The following is a 20,473-nucleotide window of genomic DNA, read 5'->3' on the forward strand; positions in this document are numbered from 1 at the left end:
TATAAAAAACACAACAAAGCATCAAACATTAAAAAACCCAAAATATCCTATATGAGCAAAAAAACAACCCAATAAATCAATAGAAATCAATAACAACAACAACAATAAACAGCTTACAGTTATACCCAAATTAAAATAACTGCCAACCTCAATTAAACATTTAACCAACATCAACCCAACAAAAACAAAACAGAGGAACCAAAATTAGAACCGTTTAAAACATTTTAGCCAGTTGCCTTGCCCCAACCCAAGAGTGCATGCATGAGAAAGTAACGTGGGGGATTTCTAGATCTGAATAATGAATGACCTGACTTCTAGCTTTAATGGTGTTGTGTCCTGATGGCACATGCTTAGGTGATCCTCTGATACTTACTTGGTGTGTATATCTTCCCCCCACTATAATATGCACCTCCAATGTTATTTCCTTATTCAAGCAAATAAGGTCTTCCTCCAGTCCTGCTGTTCTGAAGATCATGCAATTTTTGATTGCATTTTATCCACAACACCTTCCAAAGAAACTGGAGGAAGGCGGAACTTGCCTCCACACACAGTATCCCAAGAATGCAGAAAGCTGTGACCCTCCGGACGTTGCTCGATTATGATTTCCATCATCCCACGATGGACAGAGCTCATGGAGGTTGGAGTCCAGTAACATCCAGGGGGTGACAGGTTCCTTATCTCTGCTTTAAAAGAAGGCAGAGCTGTGACGGCAATAGCTGGGGGCAGGGAAGGCAAGTGATGGCCTAGTTCAAGGATGGAGCCCTTTGGCCTTTCAGACATTGCTAGACTACAGCTCCCATCATCCTTGAGTGCTGGACACTCCAGCTGGGGCTGATGGGAGTTGGAGTCCCTGCACTATCCCATTTTTAGTTCTCAAAGACCCTAATGTTCTCCTCACCAGCTTTCAGAGGGTGAGAATTCCAAGACCATACAGTGGTGGGGAAACGTGTTGACCACAAAAGTTTGCAATGGAGGCACTGGGGAAAGCCATCCAATCCATTACGTCGAGAGCAGGGGCAGCCAATATGGTTCTCTCCAGAAGTTCCATTGTCCCTATCCATTGGCCCTGCTAACTGGGGCTGGTGGGAGTTGGAGTCCAACACATCTAGAGAGCACCAGATTAGTGTAGGGTTTAAGCCAAGGAGTCTTGATTTTATGTCTTTCTGGAGAGCCACCTCCTTAATCCAGAATACATCAGGAGAGGGGGGCTCTCTACAGTTGACAGGGGTGCCCTCCAACCAGTTGGCTTTTCTCTTGAGTATTAGCGAGCTAGAGACACGGGTTCAAAATCCCCAGCCATTCTCAAAGCCTACTAGATGATCGTGGGCCAGTCACTATCTCTCCCCTTAACCAACCTCACTAGATGCTGTGAAAATAAAATCAGGGGAGCTCCTCAGAGGAAGGGTGGGAAGATTTTATAATCAATAATAAGTAGTATTTTATCACAAACTTGGGTGGAAGGACATATATTTAAAGCTCTGGTCAGCATACGCAGACATCTTTACCCAAGAACCTCAAGAACTGACTTGAATGTCATAATTTATACATACAAGTCCACTCACGTATCCCTGTACTGGTTGTATATTGGTCCCTGAACATGGTCTTTATTACTTAATTTCCAGCTTCATTTCCTTTAAAAAATAAAAACAAAACCCAAAACTGCCAACTGACCCTGCTGTTGCAAGAGGAAAGCCTCCGGGAAGTAGTGGTTCAGTGAATCATGTAGATTTCTAGAGACATTACTGAACATTGGTGAAATGTATAGGAACTTGCTTCGATTCCGGTATTGTTCCTTTCAAAAACCACTGTTACACTACTTTGATTTTGCAGAAGTATCTAAATTTGTGGTTAATAGTTAATTATAAGAAACTCTTATTTGTTCTGATAAGAGCAACGCTGTTAAAAAAATAATAGGAACATAATGTAAGAATATCCTGCTGGCTCATGCCAATGGCCCACGCATCCTATTCTGACAGTGGCTAACCAGATGCCCATTGTTGGAAACCCGCAAGTAGCACCCGAGCACAAGACTTCTCTCCCCTCTTGTGGTTTCCAGCAACTGATATTCAGAAACAACTCCTGTCTCCGACCTCGGAGACCGAGCACAGCGGGAGTCAACCTAGGCAACCCTGCACCGTCACAGAAGCCAGACGTCCTTGGCCTTCTGTGCAGAAAAACTGGGTGGATTCCTATCCGCCACCAGCTCTCGCCCTGCAAAAACCCTTACCTTAGGTGGCCTTAGGCAGACTGTTTTAACCTCATCGTGACACAAGGTTTGCTGTGAGACTGCCGCTCTTAAGCTCCGAGCTCAGGGGATGGGAAACCTGTAGGCTTCTAGATAACATTGGACTCCCAGCCTCCACATCAGACCCAGCCAGTATGCCTTACGGTCAGGAATGATGGGTGCTGCAGTCCAATATTGTGTTTCGATATTGATGTTGTGTTTTAATTGTTGTGATCTGCCCTGAGACCTCAGCATGAAGAGCCGATAATAAATGGTTATCACCATCTTCTTAGAATCATAGAAATGTAGAGCTAGAAGGGTCCCTGAGGATCATCAAGTCCAACTCCCTGCAGTGCAGGAATATTCAGCTGTTCCATACAGGGATTGACCCTGCAACCTTGGTGTAATCAGCACGAAGCTCTAACCAACTGAGCTACCCAGTGCTGCTCTTCATCATCATCATCATCATCATCTGGAAGGACACCTGTTAGCCCACCCTTCCCCAGAGAAAGAGCTAAGGATACAAAAGGGGCAAATTCCCACCACTACCACAACCCCAGCCAACTCTGTCTTGAATCCAGAATGTGGAGAGAGTTGATGTTATTCTTTTATTCTCTACACAGTTTCTTCCCCACGTTGCTGGATACCCCACTCTTGCGCAAAATGCAGAATGCCAGGCAGACCGCAGAATAGCCCTGATGAAGGGTTGGGTGGGTGGAGGGAATGCACATGAAGACATCTAAAAATAAAACTATTGTGTACAAAAAAGAGGAAGAAACTGAAGGAAGGAGTCCTTTGGCGACTGATTTTTTATTGGCCGGGGTGAGAACAAGAATGCCCTAAGGAAAGAGATATTCCCACGGCAGAGTTCAGTTTGCCGTGCCAGGAACTTGCATTGCTGCCGTAAAGCGGGTTTCAGATGAGAAAACCACCCCTTCCTCATACCTGGGGGACCAGGAAAAGCATAAAGGATTTCAACACAATCTGCTCAACCTATCTGGATCAGTTTGTAGAGCTACGTATCAGCTCTGCGGCGACTATGGGTTGCATCCAATGAAACCTTACTTAAGTTAACTGAAATGAATGGACCCAAGTCCATTCATTGGGTCTACTCTGAATAGCACTGGACATAGCTCCATGCCCCACTTAAAGAAATCCAAGCCACCATTGAAACTAACCGAAGCTTTGGCTCATAACATGAAAGGTGGATAAAACCTCTTTCCCCCCGGTTTACTCACCACATCCAAGCGGAGCTTCCAAAGGAGCGATCGTTAATACGCTGAAATATCTTCATTGCTTTTCTTTGCACGAGTCAGAGAGAAGCACACAGCAAGACTCAACAGTAGAAAAAGAAGCCTTGAAATAATCTTTTGGAGCCGAACTACTACCTTGCAAAAAACATCACGCCCGCAAAGTTCAGATAGCCTCTCTTTTCAGATTGCTTTGGTCAAAAAGAAATGAAACCAAACCAGCCTTGCCATTTCATAAAGAAGCAGTTCCCCATAAAAAGGAGACTAAAAGTTGCTTAAACAAAAGGATCCCAAAAACTACCAGGTTAGAAAAAGGAGGAGCAAAAACTTAGCGTATTTGTTAAATGTTCAATTTTTTTCCGCCAGGTCAGTCTGCATAACAACAGATTACAAAAAAAAAAAAAGTGGGGGGGGGGAACCCCACGAAAGAGGTTTAATCAACACCAGACGGCTTAGTGTGCCTTCATGCAACACTTGGGAAGCCACTGCAAGTTTAATCTTGGATTTTGTTAAATTCCTCTTATTAAAAGGCAACAGGAGAGAGAGAGAGCACAGCTTTCAAATTGTGTGTGTGTGTGTGTGTGCGCGCGCGCGCAGGGGATGGGGAATAAAAAAATTTTTTTGGAGCTACATGTATTAAAAAAAAAGTCAAGTTTTGAAGAAAGATGAAGATCTCCCGGTAGAATTTTAAAAGCTCAGCTGCCTTCTCCCTTCTTGCCTGGCAAAGCGGCTCCCTAGCTTGAAGGCTATTCTAGACTGCTGGGGTTACGATCTGCTGTCTGTCTGGGCAATTAAAGAGCTCTAAGTGCCTCCTGGAAAGCCTCTGGGCTGGACTAATCTCAACACATGCTGTCATTATATCCCTGCTTGCCCCAGAGGGAGGAGCAGCAGCAGCGGCTGCTCAGCTGCCAGAATCTGGTGATAAAAATGCATGATGTAAGTCCAAAGTTGAGTAAGTGGCAATCATCCCTTAACCCTTTGGCTCCCAAGCCGTAGGAGGCAGACTGAATCCTCACGGGGTGCAACAGAAGAGGAGTGTGCTTGCAAGATACTCTCTGCAGGGATGTGATAAACAGGGAGCAGGTGATTTGTTAGGTCTCATCTGCACGAGACAGGTTCTTTGTCCACTCACCTGCCAGTCAGCAAACCTCTTCCCCTCACTCCCTTGTGTGCTAAAATTGGCCGGTGGGCAAGAGAGGAATGGAGGGAGCAAGAGAGAGAAGCCACAGGAAGCTGCCTTATACAAAGTCAGGCTATTGGAACGTCTGTCTCAGTATTGCCTACACTGGCTGGCAGCAGCTCTTCGGGGTTCCAGGTATTCCCCCCAGCCCTACCTGGGGATGCTGGGGATTGAAACTGGAACCTTCTAGCAGTGTTAGAATCTCAGATATCTAATTTAATCGCCAAATGGCAAATTAAACCTAGGTTACGGTCGCCACAGTGGAATGTCTGGGTGCTGTTTTTTGCAATTAATTATTATTATTATTAATAATAATTTCATTTCTACAGCTTTTCGTTTTAAAGAAAAAATCTCAAAGTAGTTTACAACACATTAAAAAAGTAAATAACACAATCCAAAATAAAACAAATTCAAGCTTTGAGGGAAAATATTTCACATCCTTCTCTAAGTGGCATTTTGCTTTCCCAAGTCGTCAACCTGGTCTCCAGAGATCTTCACGTGGTCGCAATTGGACCCTGACTAATTTCTAGCACTGCCTCTTACATGCTACAGTAAATGGATGCTCTACCACTGGGATATCCTTTTCCCTAAGGATAAACTAAGTTTCTAGTCCTCACGCTTCTGAATAAAGGGTTGATTTAAATAAGAAGCTGCCTTATGCAGTCAGATCATTGCTTCATCTAGTTTAGTATAGTCACTGAATGTGGCTCTCCGGGGTTTCAGACTTGGGGGATTTTCCCAGCCCCACCTGGAGATACTAGGTTTTGAACTTGGGACCTTCTGTGTGCAAAGCAGATGCTCTAACCACTGAGCTACGGGACTTCCCTGAATGGTCAGCTTGCCTTTGGCTATTACGGCAGTGGCTGAGCCGGGGGTGTGCTAAGCAGAAGATAATGCGATTTAGAAAAAAAGGACCAACATCTGTAAAAATCTGACGGTCAGCCACACCTTGAAGCAACTGGAAGAGGAAGTGGACTCACCCACACCCTGCCTCTTTTGGTTTGGGAAAGTACAGACCAAGGAGGAAGAGGGGTGGGACACAAAAGAGAGAGAAAATTAAGAGCACAGGCCGCTCCATTCAATAAGCGTTGTGCTAGAGCTAGACAAATATTAACAGTGTCTCCTGGCAGGTGATGTTTGAGGTGGCATTGACTAAGCTAGTTCATCCAATTGCATGGTGTTTGCTCCCATCCATCCCTCTGGACCAGAATTAAACGAAGTGAGGGGTGGGGAAGACTGGTCTGCAAAAAGCAAACAGGGGAATAAAGTTTCAAACACCCGTATCAGGACTGAACCCAAGTTGATCTAAAACAACCTTCGCCAACCTGGTGCCCTCAAGATATTTTGGACTACAACTCCCATCAGTCCCAGCTAGCATGATTAGTCTTAAAAGCAAACATGAGCTGACTGACATGTAGGAAGCTGCCTTATATTCAGCTAGCTCAGTTGCTGTCTACACTGATCAGCAGCAACCCTTTGCTTAAGACAGAGGAATAGAGGAAGCTGGCTTATACAAACTATTGGTCCACCTGGTTCAGTCTATACTGACTGGCATTAGGGACGCAGGTGGCGCTGTGGGGTCTAAACCACTGAGCCTCTTGGGATTGCTGATCGGAAGGTCGGTAGTATAAATCCTTATGTCAGAGTGAGCTTCTGTTGCTTTGTCCCAGCTCCTGCCAACCTAGCAGTTCGAAAGCACACCAGTGCAAGTAGATAAATAGGTACCGTTGCGGGAGAAAGGCAAACAGTGTTTCCGTGCACTCTGGCTTCCGTCACAGTGTTCCATTGCGCCAGAAGCGGTTTAGTCATGCTGGCCACATGACCTGTAAAGCTGTCTGTGGACAAATGCCGGCTTCCTTGGCCTGAAGCGAGATGAGTGCCGCAATCCCACAGTTGCCTTTGACTGGACTTAACCGTCCAGGGTCCTTTAAAAGGTAAAGGGACCCCTGACCATTAGGTCCAGTCGTGGACAACGATGGAGTTGCGGCACTCATCTTGCTTTATTGGCCGAGGGAGCCAGCGTACAGCTTCCGGCGAACCAGAGCAGCGCACGGAAACGCCGTTTACCTTCCCGCCGGAGCGGTACCTATTTATCTACTTGCACTTTGACGTGCTTTCAAACTGCAAGGTTGGCAGGAGCAGGGACAGGGCAACGGGAGATCACCCCGTCGCGGGGATTCGAACCGCTGACCTTATGATCGGTAAGTCCTAGGCTCTGTGGTTTAACCCACAGTGCCACCCACGTCCCATACGGGTCCTTTACCTTTACCTTTTTTACACTGACTGGCAGCAGTTCTCTGGGGTTTCTGGAAGGGGACATTCCCAGCCCTACCTGGAGATGCTGGGAATTGAACCTTCTGTATGCAAAGCAGACGCTCTGCTACTGAGTCATGGCCCTTCCCCTGTCGCATGTTATGCGATTCCTTTACATCCTGGTCACAAAGGTGTCACCCATTCTATAAAACCCGCACACACACTTTAGAAAGGGACATGGTAAAACAAACAAGTACGAAAAATCGTTACTTGTTTCCCACTGCATGCAAAAGATGAAATTCGGGTTTGAAATGTAATAAGTAAGAACATGGGCTCCATGTTTTACACCACTGATGACACCCACAAACCAAAGGAAAACTTTAAAAGAGGCCTGGATAACTGTATGAAGAACTTTGCCATACAGTTTTGATCAGCTCTTCTGTGCAATCCATGTTTCATTCACTGAACAATGACTGAAAGTGACATGCGTGGCTTAGACCGATGCAATGTTAATTGTGCATAATACTTGCAGACATGGCCCAAACAAGTAGCACTGTTAATTATTTCCGATTGAAATTTTTCAATAAAAATTAATTAAAAACAACAACAACACCTGATTATACAAGCATTAGAATATAAATACCGGTAATTATAAAACACCATAAAACAAATCCAATTAAAACACTAGAATGTATCCATAACTAAGATGCAATAAAACAACAGAACAATTAACACACCCCAAATTTTAAACTGACACAGTTTGGTAGGCTACGGCCTGGATTTAAGAACCCAAAAGCAGATTGCAAGGTAAGACCACAGTTGGACTGACATCTCTAGAAAGCTTTCTGAACCAGCTTTGCAGCAGAGCATCACCTGTTTACCACTGATGGCCGAAACCTATTCCCAAGGAAACACCTGCTACCTTTTGAGAGATTGCCTCCTCCTCTATTGGATCAGAACCTGGGAACCCTCTAAAGCCTTTGCACCTCAGCAATCCATTTATGAAGATGCTACATCAAAACAGGATAATCCTACTCATGCTTTACAAAGCAATAAAGCTCATGTAAATAGAACACCTCATGGTAAGTTCAGGCAATAATGGATTAATAATAATAATAATAATAATAATAATAATAATAATAATAATAATAATGGCCGAAGCAAACAAGCAATTCAATGGTAACTGCCAACACGCAAGCACATCGGTATAATTCCACTTCAGCACAGCACCCTGTATGGGCAGCCAAATCTATGAATGAATGCAGCTGAAGAAGACACAAGTATGTATGGGAATGAATGAATATGTTTAATTATTTAACAGCAGAGAATCAGATGAATGGAATCAGGACCTTTTCCCCGAAGATGGAGCACTTACATGATAGTTTTGGGATTCTGCAGCATGCAGGCTTTTGGTCCAAATGTGGTCACTGGGCATGGTCCGTGCAAGGAGCGCGTCCTCCTGAAAGATGAAGGAGACAGTTTAGTTAAGTTGCTGGATTATCTAAGGTTTTTGGAGAGACTTTTCAAAACACGTTTTTTTTAAGGTAGCCCCAACTTCATGCACAAAAGCATCATGATAATAAAACAGGATTGATATTCAGCTATGGCCCTCGTTTCCTAAAAAGCATTTCTAAGATTCCTCAAATGGAGCTGAATTGAGTTCCCTGGTGAAGGATATGAGCTAGAAGCCCTGAAGCAGTAATGGGGGGGGCGGTGTTATTGTATCATGTCCCTTTACGAACTATGACAGCCTCCAGAGTGATTTGTGCAAGGGAAGGAAGCTTACAAATTGCATAATATGCAAACTGCATCTTGAATGACTAACAGACGCACTTCGCCTTAGCTATCCTACGTTTCCCTAGCACAAGTAAATCATTAACACACTCACACAGTCCGCCTGAATGGCATTATATCATTAGAGCTCGAGAGGGACATTTCGTACATTCGCAACGGTGAATCTTCCATGCTTAAGGGTTGTATCCAGTGCTGGCCCCACTCAGAATAGATCCATTGAAGTTAATGGGCATGACTCACTAAGGTTCTTTGTTTCAATGGGCCTACTCTGAGTAGAACTTAGTTGGCTTAGTTTTTTAAAACACAACATGATTGTGTTTTAAAATTATGAATCCACGACAATCCAAGTTTTGTGACAATCCCACTCCCCCCTTAAAAAATGCATTGCGTTTTGCACCCTGAATAAATTGAACCAATTTTGCATAATCTATTCTACCTAACTATATAAGGGATCATAGGGCTTGAAGCCTCCGCAAACTCTGGAAACTTTGTTCAGCAACTCCCCTTTCGGCTTCTGAGATTTCTGCTGGCATGGCCTGCACTCTTTCAAGCAAATCTTATGTGTTACCTAAGCGCTTGCCTGGTCACCACAGGCAACAAGAAACTGCTGGCTGGTGAATGAGCTGGCTGGTGGAGCAGGGGCAGAACAAGAAATGCATTGGGCTGCTGCAGCATGGAAAGAGCTTTCTGCCCCTCCTCTGCCAGCCTCCCTCCCCATCAGGCTGGTAAAAATAATTGTGGGCTAGTAACTTTGGTGGGACTCTTTTACAAGGCCCCCAATTGGGCTAGAAACTTCCTTCTTCACTTTTTAAACCAGAAGCTCAAAAAGTGAGCTTCTAAAGTGCCATGAAACTGTCCCACGCATACAGGCTAGGAAGCAAAGCCAAATGCATAAGCTACTACACGCCTATGATAAAAAAGAGGTAGTGTGGCAATACGGGTTTCTTTTATATATACAATTTTCTGCTACAGTCATAAACAGTAGCAACTTTTAAAACACACTGGAGGTACTAGGTTTCTGGTCACATTACCCATTTTCCTCTTTGAAATTGGAGGCAAACCTATACCAAGGCAGCAAGGTGCGGCACTTATGCTGCAGTCCCCAGTAGAGTGGCATGATCTGAAGGTGGAAGAGCAGTTTGGTACAGGAGTCCTGCCACAGACAGCAAAATCCCCCAGATTTCTTCTTCCTCTAACCCCCACCCCTGCACTGAGCAGTAAAACTGAACACGGCATGAGATGGCGCCACAGCACTGTGGAACTTCCCGGCTGTTGCAAGCCAAGCAAAGCACAACACAGTCAGGAAATTCCAAAGCGCAGCAGAAGCCAGAGTGCTTTCCCTCTAGCAGTTCTGGAGGGTGGTTTCCCACCCCTGGTTCTCCCAAGCAGCCCTGGTTGGGATGCTAATCAGTGAAAGACAACTGTCGCGGGGCAGGGGGAACTCATTGTGGTCTCCCAGGTTTACGACGCAAACAGTGCTTTCGAGAGAGGTGGTGTGGACGCTGACAACCCCTTCCTCCGTGAGGAGGCTTGGTGCCAGCAGTTGTCCAGCTCAGGAACTGGCCTTGGGAGGGCCCCCCATGCCAGCCAGACTCAGCCGTGCTGCCATTCTCCACTTTCCCTGCAGTGCGGGCCCCTGGATGCTTCTCAGCAGCAACGCTTTCAAACGGGGGCCAAGCCCCGCTCCCATCAACGGCAGGCGTTATCCATTTTTAAGCAACACAAAATGTAATGCTTACGCCCACAGATCTGTATATTTTACTGGTTCCATGGATCTGGGGGTGGGTAGATTTCACAGGACTAATGCTACACCTGCCCTGGTTGGCGGATCATCAGCACCATGTGAACGGCCCCCTAAAGTCTGGAACCAGCTCTGTCCAGAAGTATCTGCGCCAGCCTGCATTTTTGGTGGGTCCTTTTTGATGTGTTCAGCAATGTGACCCAGTGTGCTGAGTTTCTGGAGATTAAAATACCACCAAGAACGCCCTGTTGGAATGGTCCGACGCATCACTGCAAGAAATGCTCTTAGTTTTAACATTATTCAACCTAAGTTCTCTTAGGTACAACATTATTATACGCCACAAGCTCAGCCTTCAGAAATGCATGACTAACGCACTGTCGCAAATCGGCCATCACAAGTTACTAGTCCTCCTGCCCACAACACACCTACGTGGCACAATGCAACAAGCTAAATAAGAGGGCTGGTCTTCTTTGGCTTCTCAACCAGGCAGCCTGGAGGCAAATTCACTTTGGCAGGTGACCAGGGAAGTCTCAGAAATAAAAACACACCTTCCTGATCACGTGGGGCAAACGAACATTGCCTCCAGAAAAGTGAGAAATGAATGCATGAATATAGACACCACAGGACACAGACAGACACACACACACAATCTTCAAATATCTAAAGGGCTATGATATGGAGGATGGCACAAGCTTGCTTTCTCCTGCTCCTGAGACTAGGACCTGAACCAATGGGTTCATGTTACAAGACAGGAGATTCTGACTAAACATCGGAAGACCTTTCCAATGGCAAGAGCTGTTCAACAATGGGAAAGACTCCCAAGAGAGGTGGTGGACTCTCCTTCCTTTGAGGTTTTGAAGCAGAAGTTGGAAGGCCATCTGTCATGTATAATCTAGTTGAGATTCCTGCATTGCAGGGGTTGGATGTAGATGACCCTCACAGGCCCTTACAACTCTAGGATTCTATGAAAGTTTAAGACCACTCTCTACAAGGTCTCCTCCAGAAGTTGAGACTCCAACTCCCATCATTCCCTACCACACTAATCATGCTAGCTGGGGCTGATGGGAGATGAAGTCCAACAACATTTAGAAGGCCCAAAGTCACACCCAGTGAGTTCCTTGGCCAAGTGGGGAATTGAACCACCATGGGCTTAGCCACCTCAGCTAGGCCAACAGTTTCCACTGTCATCCTCCAGGGCAAGGAAACTGGGCTGAGGAGAGCTGGAACTTGCTGAGCTCATGAAAGAGGCAAGTCTTCCCTTGCTAATGATTGGTAATGTAGGATACCACCTCTTAGAAAGACAGAAAGCCGAAGCCACATAACATTGGTCTTGAAAGACCTACATTGGCTCCTAGTACATTTCCAAGTACAATTCAAAGTGTTGGTGCTGACCTTTAAAGTCCTAAACAGCCTCAGCCCGGTATACCTGAAGGAGCGTCTCCACCCCCATCGTTCTGCCCAGACACTGAGGTCCAGCACCGAGGGCCTTCTGGCAATTCTCTCACTGTGAGAAGCGAAGTTACAGGGAACCAGGCAGAGGGCCTTCTCATTAGTGGCGCCCACCCTATGGAACACCCTCCCATCAGATGTCAAAGAAATAAACAACTATCTGATGCTTAGAAGACATCTGAAGGCAGCCCTGTTTAGGGAAGTTTTTAATGACTAATGTTTTAGTGTATTTTTAATCTTTTGTTGGAAGCTGCCCAGAGTGACTGGGGAAACCCAGCCAGATGGGCGGGGTACAAATAAACACACAAATATAGTAAAAGTAAAATAAAATCACAGACTAGGTAACTTTTGTGAGCTCATCTACAAGACTGCCTTAAAGCCCATGGTTCCTCTTCTAAAACACAATTCCCCCCCTGAACAAAAATACAGATTCTCAGAGTATCGCATGCTTCATAATTGTTTCTAAATCAAAGCACAGATTCTCAAGAGTTCTGCATCCTTTAAAACTATCTCTTTTTTCCACTGAACAAAAGCATAGATCCTCAGAATGCTGTGTCCAGTAACAATATCTGCCCTTTGAAAATGTGAGCATGCCAACAAGCAGTGGCAACACACCCACACTGCGGAACTCCCTCCCTACTGACATCAGGTAGACACCTGCTGAAAACTTAGGCACCTGAAAACTTAGGCACTGCTTAGGCACCTGCTGAAAACATTTTTGTTTAGGCAAGGCTATCCAAACCTGTAGAATATTGACATGCTTTTAATCTCTTTTTAGCTCATTGATTTTAACCATTTTTAAAATGTTTTAAATAGTTGTTTTTATCTGTCCCCCCCCATCACTGTGTTGCTTTATTCTTTCTGTAAACTGCTTTGAGGTTTTATTACGATCAAGTGGTATATAAATCTTGTTCAATAAATAAAACCTGGTCATAAGGTAAAATCGTGTTACCTCCATTACAGGATGTAAAAACATTTTTTCTTAATCACTGATGAAAGCAGTAGCATCATTATTTCTAATCACCACCCAAGGAAGATCATCAGAGATTACTCCTTAGGTAACAGTGGCATGGTTATGGCTTCTGAGTATTTATAGCAATAACCATGTCATCATTACTTAAGCAGTAATCCCCATCATCACGGGTACCTAGAACAGTGACTAAACAGTCCCATGAACTTTAGCAACTTCAAATCGACTCTGCCTGCATCCTCATCTTGACATTCATGTATTGCCACAGCCCAAATGACCTCCAGATTCAGAGCCAGTGTAGTGGTTAGAGTGTGAGACTAAGACGTAGGAGAACCAGGTTTGCAATACCCACTTGGCCATGAAGCCCACTGGGTGGCTTTGGCCCGGCCACTGCCTCTTAGCCTAACCGACCTCACAGAATTATTAGTGGATGCAGCACTCTGAGAATCTATGCTTTCCTATGGCGGATGGGGAGAAAGAGTTTTAGAACAGGAACAATGGGCTTTAAGGCAGCTGTGTGAATAAGCTCACAAACGCTACCTAGTCTGTGATTTTATCTTATTTTTATTTTTACTAGCTTTGTAAGAGCTGAGCAAGTTCTAGCTCTCCTCAGCCCAGTTTGTTCACCCTGAAGGATGGCAGTGGGAGCTATTGGCCTAACAGAGGTGGCTAAGCCAGCGGTGTAGTGGCTAGTGTCTCACTAGGACCTGGGTTCAAAACCCCACTTCGCCATGAATCTCCCTGGGTGATGCTTTGGGCCAATTGACAACTCTCTGACTAACCTACCAGCTGATTTTAATAGGGTTGCTTGTTTTTTTCTCATTATATATATATACATATATATACATACATACATATATATATATATATATATATATATATATATATATATATATAGCTTTTAGTTGTCGCTGTAAGCCACCGTGGAGAAAGGAGAACTTAACAATACATAAATAACTTTGGCCCATTAATTTCAATGGTTTATTCTGGGTAGGATTTAGCTGAATCCAAAGTGTTTACTGCTTTAAAGTCTGTTTTTATTGCTATGTGTAAATGAGTATTTTATACTGTTTTATGCTGAAAACCATCAAGTGACAAGGTACATCGTCACACACATCCATAAAAGGGAACAGTGCTAAAGTAACAGGCCCTCACGTCTCTCCTCAACAGCTAAACTGAAGTGCATCTATATGTACCCTAACTCTGTACAGAAGCAACTGCTCCAAGATGCGGTTTAAGACTTGCAGGGTTTTGTCCTGGGCCTGTTGTTGTTCAATGTCTTTAAAGACAATTTGGATGAAGTAATAGAGTGGGTGCTCATCAAATTTGCAAATGACACCAAACTGGAAGAGATAGCTAATGCCACAGAAGACACAATAGGGATTCAAAATTACTTTAACAGATTGGAGAACTAACAAAATGAATTTCAATAGGGACAAATGCAAAATTCTGCACTTAGGTTGAAAGAATCAGCTGCACAAATATAAGATGGGGAACACCTGGATTCAGTGGCGGAACTAGCTGCTCAGGCACCCAGAGGGGCAGATGCTGTGCACCTGGGGGGCAGGGCGAGCCACCCAGGGGGGTGATCGGCACGGCAATCGGTGCCCATTGGGGGCAATCAGCACGGTGATCAGCACCCAGGGGGGTGACCAGTGCAGTGATCGGCGCCCTTTGGGGGAGATTGGCACCCAGGGGGGCAATTGGTGCAGCGATTGGTGCCCGGGGGGCGGTGCGGCAATCCGCCCAGGGGGGATTTTGTCCCCCCCCCCATGGATGACACCCAAGGCGGCCCGCCCCCACCGTCCCCCCTTCCTACGCCCCTGCCTGAATTGTCAATAGTACATGTGAAAAGTATCTAGGGGTCGTAGTAGACCACAAGTTTAGCATGAGTCAACAGTGTGATGCAGCAGCAAAAAAAAGCTAATGCACTTCCAGGCTGCTACAGCAGCAGCAGCAGTATAGTGTCTGGATCAAAGGAAGTAATTGTACCGCTCTATTCTGCCTTGGTCAGACCACACCTGGAGTAGTGTGTTGAGTGACAAGCTGGAACGTGTGAACAGGAGGGTGACCAAGATGACCAAGGGTCTGGAAAACAAAGCCTAATAATAATAAAATAATAATAATAATAATAATATTTTTTTATTTATATCCCGCCCTCCCCAGCCGAAGCCGGGCTCAGGGCGGCTAACAACAATAAAATAATACAACATTCTAAAATCATTTCATTATAAAATTAATTCAAATCAAATTGATGGCAACCATTGGGCTAGAGTTCTGTGAAGATTGCCAGAGGAGGGAGTCAGGCTGTGCCCTGGCCAAAGGCCTGGTGGAACAGCTCTGTCTTGCAGGCCCTGCGGAAAGGTGTCAAGTCCCGCAGGGCCCTAGTCTCTTGCGACAGAGCGTTCCACCAGATCGGAGCCACAGCCGAAAAAGCCCTGGCTCTGGTTGAGGCCAGCCTAACCTCTCTGTGGCCTGGGACCTGACAAAATGTTTTTGTTTGAAGATCGTAAGTTCCTCTGTGGGACATACCAGGAGAGGCGGTCCCGTAGGTACGAGGGTCCTAGGCCGTATAGGGCTTTAAAGGTTAAAACCAGCACCTTAAACCTGATCCTGTACTCCACCGGGAGCCAGTGCAGCAGGTATAACACCGGGTGAATGTGATCTCGGAGTGAGGACCCTGTAAGGAGTCTCGCCACGGCATTCTGCACCCGCTGGAGTTTCTGGGTCAGTCTCAAGGGCAGCCCCAGGTAGAGCGAGTTACAATATTCCAGTCTGGAGGTGACCATCGTGTGGATCACAGTGGCTAAGTCAGGGCGAGAGAGGCAATGAGCCAACTGCTTAGGAGCTGGGGATGTTTAGCCTGGAAAAGAGGAGACTGGCTGGAGATACGATAGCCATCTTCAAATATCTTAAGAGCTGTCACATGGAGGATGGAGCAAGCTTGTTTTCTCCTACTCTGGAGTGTAGGACTCGAAGCAATGTCTTCAAGTTACAAGAAAGGAGATTCCATCTAAACATCAGGAAGAACTTTCTGACAGTAAGAGCTGTTTTGACACTGGAGCTGACTTCCTCAGGAGGTGGTGGACTACCTCTCTTTGGAGGTTTTAAAGCAGAAGTTGGATGGCCATATGTCTTGGATGCTTTGGTTAAGATTCCTGCATTGCAGAGAGAAGACCTTCAGTGTCCCTTCCCAACTCTACAATTCTATGAAACGTGGGTTCACTCATGCCAGGACGAAGGCTAAGTCTGGCAACCTGCAATTCAGGTACTAAAGGAAAAGACACAGGTCGTGTCACCTCAAGGCAAAAAGAAAAACAGATTCTTTTGCAAGGTGCCAGCTAGCAAGATTCACCTAGATTTAATGTACTGGGTGTTGCAAAGGTGGCTAAGCTGGTTTGATTAGGACAAATCAGATCATTATTTTTTTTAAACTGTCCTGCTACTCCCTTCCGCCCCAACAAGACAGCAGGAGCACCTTTCTATTACACTTTTACAAGAGAGACCAGAAGCCAAGGGGCAAATAACTAAATAATTAACCCAAGAGTGAAGGCAGGCCACAATCTCTTTCCTGATCCCTCTCCAAGTATAAAGTTATATTCAAGTTAGGCAACTAAAGCTGCAATTGTAAAACACTCTTACTAGGGAGCAGTGTCATTATACACAGTGAGTGAGACTTACTTTCAAGGTAAACAAGACACTCCCTTATCTAGCCACCTCCTACGCCCTCAGCTGCAACCACAAATTTCAGTACTGCCTTTCACCCACTTGCAGTTTCTCCTATCTACTTTTCTGTTTCTTTTTCCCCACGTAAAGAAAGACATTTGGAGCAAGCCAGCCAGATGCCAATTTCTACCTTAAAGAGCATCAACCTGGTTACATTGGTTGGGGAAAAAATACCTTCTACAACCAGCACTGCAGAACCCTGGAGAGCATATGCACACATGTGCACACAAACCCTTCTTCCCCTAGATTAGTGGTTTTCAGCAAGTGGGATTCAGCTGATGACCAGATTGCACCTAAAATGGGTTGCACCAACAGTATTGTCCTCCCCTTTTCCTTCTCTAAAGTATGATAAGTGGGGAGACAGAGGAAGAAGAAAGGAGAACCAAAGACAAGAGGAAAACAAAGAGGGTAGCACAAAGGTGGATGTGCTAAAAAGTTAAGAGTTGATATGTTGCAAGGCTATGGCCCACAAACAATTAAGATTTCCACCCTAAGAGATCCAAGCTTCAACTTGCCTTCATTTAAGCTCTAAGCTCCACATTGCAGCCATCGTCTATCACTCTAGAGAGAGAATTCTACCTGCTAAGCAACTCCATGGTCTCAAGCTGTACAGAGGTGACAGGCAGGCAGGCAGGCACTCTGGCGATCAAGCAAGCAGCACCTTCCTTTCTTGTGATGACAACCCGGGCAATGATCCCTGCACAGATTACCAGCAGTCCCAGTTGTCCACGTGACAAGCTTTCACAGCCATTAAGTCTGGCAAATCAGATAGAAAATGGGCAGCACTTGCATACTGTGGAGCAACAAGCAATCTCTGATGAGTTACCTTTGCACCATCATTAGTCACCGTACAGCTGAAACCACAAAAAGCTACTTCAAGAGACCACACAACTGTTGGTTCTGTTTAATGGGGAAACAAAACTGCCTGCTATTAAAAAAAACTTTCCAGCTGTCATTTTAAGAAATATAGAATTCCTGATGCCTCATTTGAATGCAGTGAGATAGACTTTATCTTTAAGCTCATTATTATTGTTGTTATGAGTGTGTGGGTGTGAGTGTGCCAGACCCCTCCCTGGATCCAGCAAATGTTAAAATCTAATTGTTATAAGATGGGACGCGGGTGGCGCTGTGGGTAAAAGCCTCAGCTCCTAGGGCTTGCCGATCGAAAGGTTGGCAGTTCGAATCCCCGCGGCGGGGTGCGCTCCCGTTGCTCGGTCCCAGCGCCTGCCAACCTAGCAGTTCAAAAGCACCCCCGGGTGCAAGTAGATAAATAGGGACTGCTTACTGGCGGGAGGTAAACGGTGTTTCCGTGTGCTGCGCTGGCTCGCCAGATGCAGCTTTGTCACGCTGGCCACGTAACCCGGAAGTGTCTCCGGACAGCGCTGGCCCCCGGCCTCTTAAGTGAGATGGGCGCACAACCCTAGAGTCTGTCCAGACTGGCCCGTACGGGCAGGGGTACCTTTACCTTTACTAATTGTTATAAGAAAAAAACTGCTCCTTTTCCCTTATGGGGTACCCAAGAGCCCAGAGGCCAACCAGAGAATATTGAGAAGCAAAGCAGCTAGCAAGCCTGATCTTTATTAACTGCTGCAACAGGGTGCTCACTCACCACATGCAGGAGGGAGGAGGAACCCAGAACAATGGTATGCAAGCCCGTTATAAAGACTTTTGAAATTGCCCACCCATACATCATACATACATCACAGAAGGGGCCATCTACAGCAGAATCCTGACTGGCAGGAAACCTGTTGATGAGTTTACTTGGAGAGCCTGGCCATTCTTTTGTGATGGTAAATACTTAATTCCTGTGTCCAGGTCACAGGCTCACCCTATTCATACCTAAATGTGCCCTTAAGGCAGGATTTGTGAGCACAGAGACAATGGGGAGGCTTTTCCCATTTCCATCCAAACAGCAGAGGAATATTTGAGGTCACGGGGAAGAGTCAAAATGACTTCAGGATTATTTTCCTGTACTGTTTCAGACATATGGTTTATATATTTATGTATGTGTTTGCCTGGTACATTTATTTTATATCTTAGACCTATAATTCTCATAACACGAATCAATCCTTCTAATTCCTGGATCCAGCACAGATTCAACTGCTGGAATAGCTAGGCCAGCCTGGTAAAGGTAAAGGTACCTCTGACCATTAGGTCCAGTCACGGACACTCTGGGGTTGCGGCGCTCATCTCGCTCTATTGGCCAAGGGAGCCGGTGTTTGTCTGCAGACAGCTTCCGGGTCATGTGGCCAGCATGACTAAGCCGCTTCTGGTGAACCAGAGCAGCACATGGAAATGCCGTTTACCTTCCCGCCAGAGCGGTACCTATTTATCTACTTACACTTTGACGTGCTTTCGAACTGCTAGGTGGGCAGGAGCTGGGACCGAACAATGCTAGCCCACTCCGTCACAGGGATTCGAACTGCCGACCTTCTGATCAGCAGGTCCTAGGTTCAGTGGTTTAGACCACAGCACCACCCGCGTCCTGGTAATGGCCCACTAAAGGTAACTGCTTAAGGGAACAAAGGGAGTGGCTCTGTACCAGAGGGCGAATGGGTGGGCCTCCCTCCCTGGTGGGCCTCCCTCCCTGGTTAATTTCTGCTGGAATCCAGGGCTGTGGCTTTGGGACAGCCCTGAATTCCAGCAGAAATCAGACCTGTCTCTCTCTGCTTCTCCAGCCTGCCACTTTTGCACCCAGCTTCAGCTGTGGTTTTTTGTCTTCCTAATTAACAAGGGAGGGAGGCCCACCCATTCGCCCTCTGGTCTTCATCTTGGGGAGTTATTGCTGTGAACCTCTCCATTGCAGATTCAGGTTGTACATGTGTTTAAATAAACCATATATCATTAAGGCACCACTGCCTCTGCTGTGCCGCTTTCCAAAGCAAACACAAACCCTGGGTAAGCCTCTGGAATCCCTGAAATCTCACACTGCTCAGAGACCAGGGTAGCATGCAACACTATCATCATTATCATCATCATCAACAACAACAACATCACCATTAATTTTATAGGAAGCTGCCTTATACTGAGTCAAGCCATTGGTCCATCTAGCTCAGTGCTGCACTGACTGGAAGTGTCTTTCCAGATTTCAGACAGGCGAAATTCTCAACCCTTCCCAGAGATGAGATAGGTCAGTGGTGTCCAAACTTTTTTCAAAGAGGGCCAGATTTAATGAAGTGAACTTGCGTGAGGGCAGACCAAAGTTGTTGAGCTTTTGTTACAATGCTGAGCTTTTTTTAGGATTTTACCCCAGGACATATACTGCCACGGGGGGGCGGATTAAATCAGCCGACCCCCCCGAAATGGACTTTGGACATGCCTGCCATAGACTGAACCTGGGACTTTCTGCATACAAAGCAGATGCTCTACCACTGAGCTACAGTGGTTTTTTACAACCTTCTTTTCCTGGTTGTATGTCTTGGCGAAAAGCTGTTTTCCATCCCGGCTGTCTGAGAACAAGTTGGTAGGCTTCTGTCATGTGTGTGTGTGTGTGTGTGTGTGTGTGTAGGTCATCACAAATTTATAAAGCTGTATAAAAAAAATCAAGGGGGAGATGCCACAGGATACTTACCCCTTCCCTTTGGTGTCTCCCCTCCTGGGGTACCATTAGGGGGCAAGAACTGCACTCCCATGAAAGTGGGAGAGAGATGGTGGAAGGACTATACACTTTAGAAGGACTTTATACAGTTTAGATAGCCTGCTACTGATTTGCCCGCTCACTTATTTTTCAGAAGGCTGTTGTTAGATATACTGCTTTAGATATGCTGCTTTATAGTTGCACCCAACAAAAAGTGGTAATAACTGATGTTATTGCACTCCAGATTGACAGGACGATACTGTGTAAAAGTTGACAATGCTGCTTAGTAAGTATGCATTACGTGACTAG

The 20,473-nt window shown here is 45.7% G+C and overlaps 1 protein-coding gene across 5 annotated transcripts in view; it reads right to left on the reverse strand.

The window, feature by feature from the left end:
• NADK (NAD kinase) overlaps positions 1-20,473 on the reverse strand; it is a 53,333-nt gene that overhangs the window by 22,289 nt on the left and 10,571 nt on the right. For 2 of the 5 annotated variants that reach the window (XM_083628796.1, XM_083628795.1), the window contains exon 3: positions 8,283-8,366. In XM_083628796.1, the coding sequence (XP_083484922.1) occupies positions 8,283-8,366 (84 nt within the window). Of the gene's footprint in view, positions 1-3,462; positions 4,283-8,282; positions 8,367-17,102; positions 17,314-20,473 lie in introns of those variants that run through there. The other 3 variants (XM_083628799.1, XM_083628798.1, XM_083628797.1) reach the window with 3 other exon arrangements.

The sequence above is a fragment of the Podarcis filfolensis genome, assembly GCF_964270895.1.
Source record: "Podarcis filfolensis genome assembly, chromosome: 8".
In the NCBI taxonomy this organism is placed as follows: Eukaryota; Metazoa; Chordata; class Lepidosauria; order Squamata; family Lacertidae; genus Podarcis; species Podarcis filfolensis.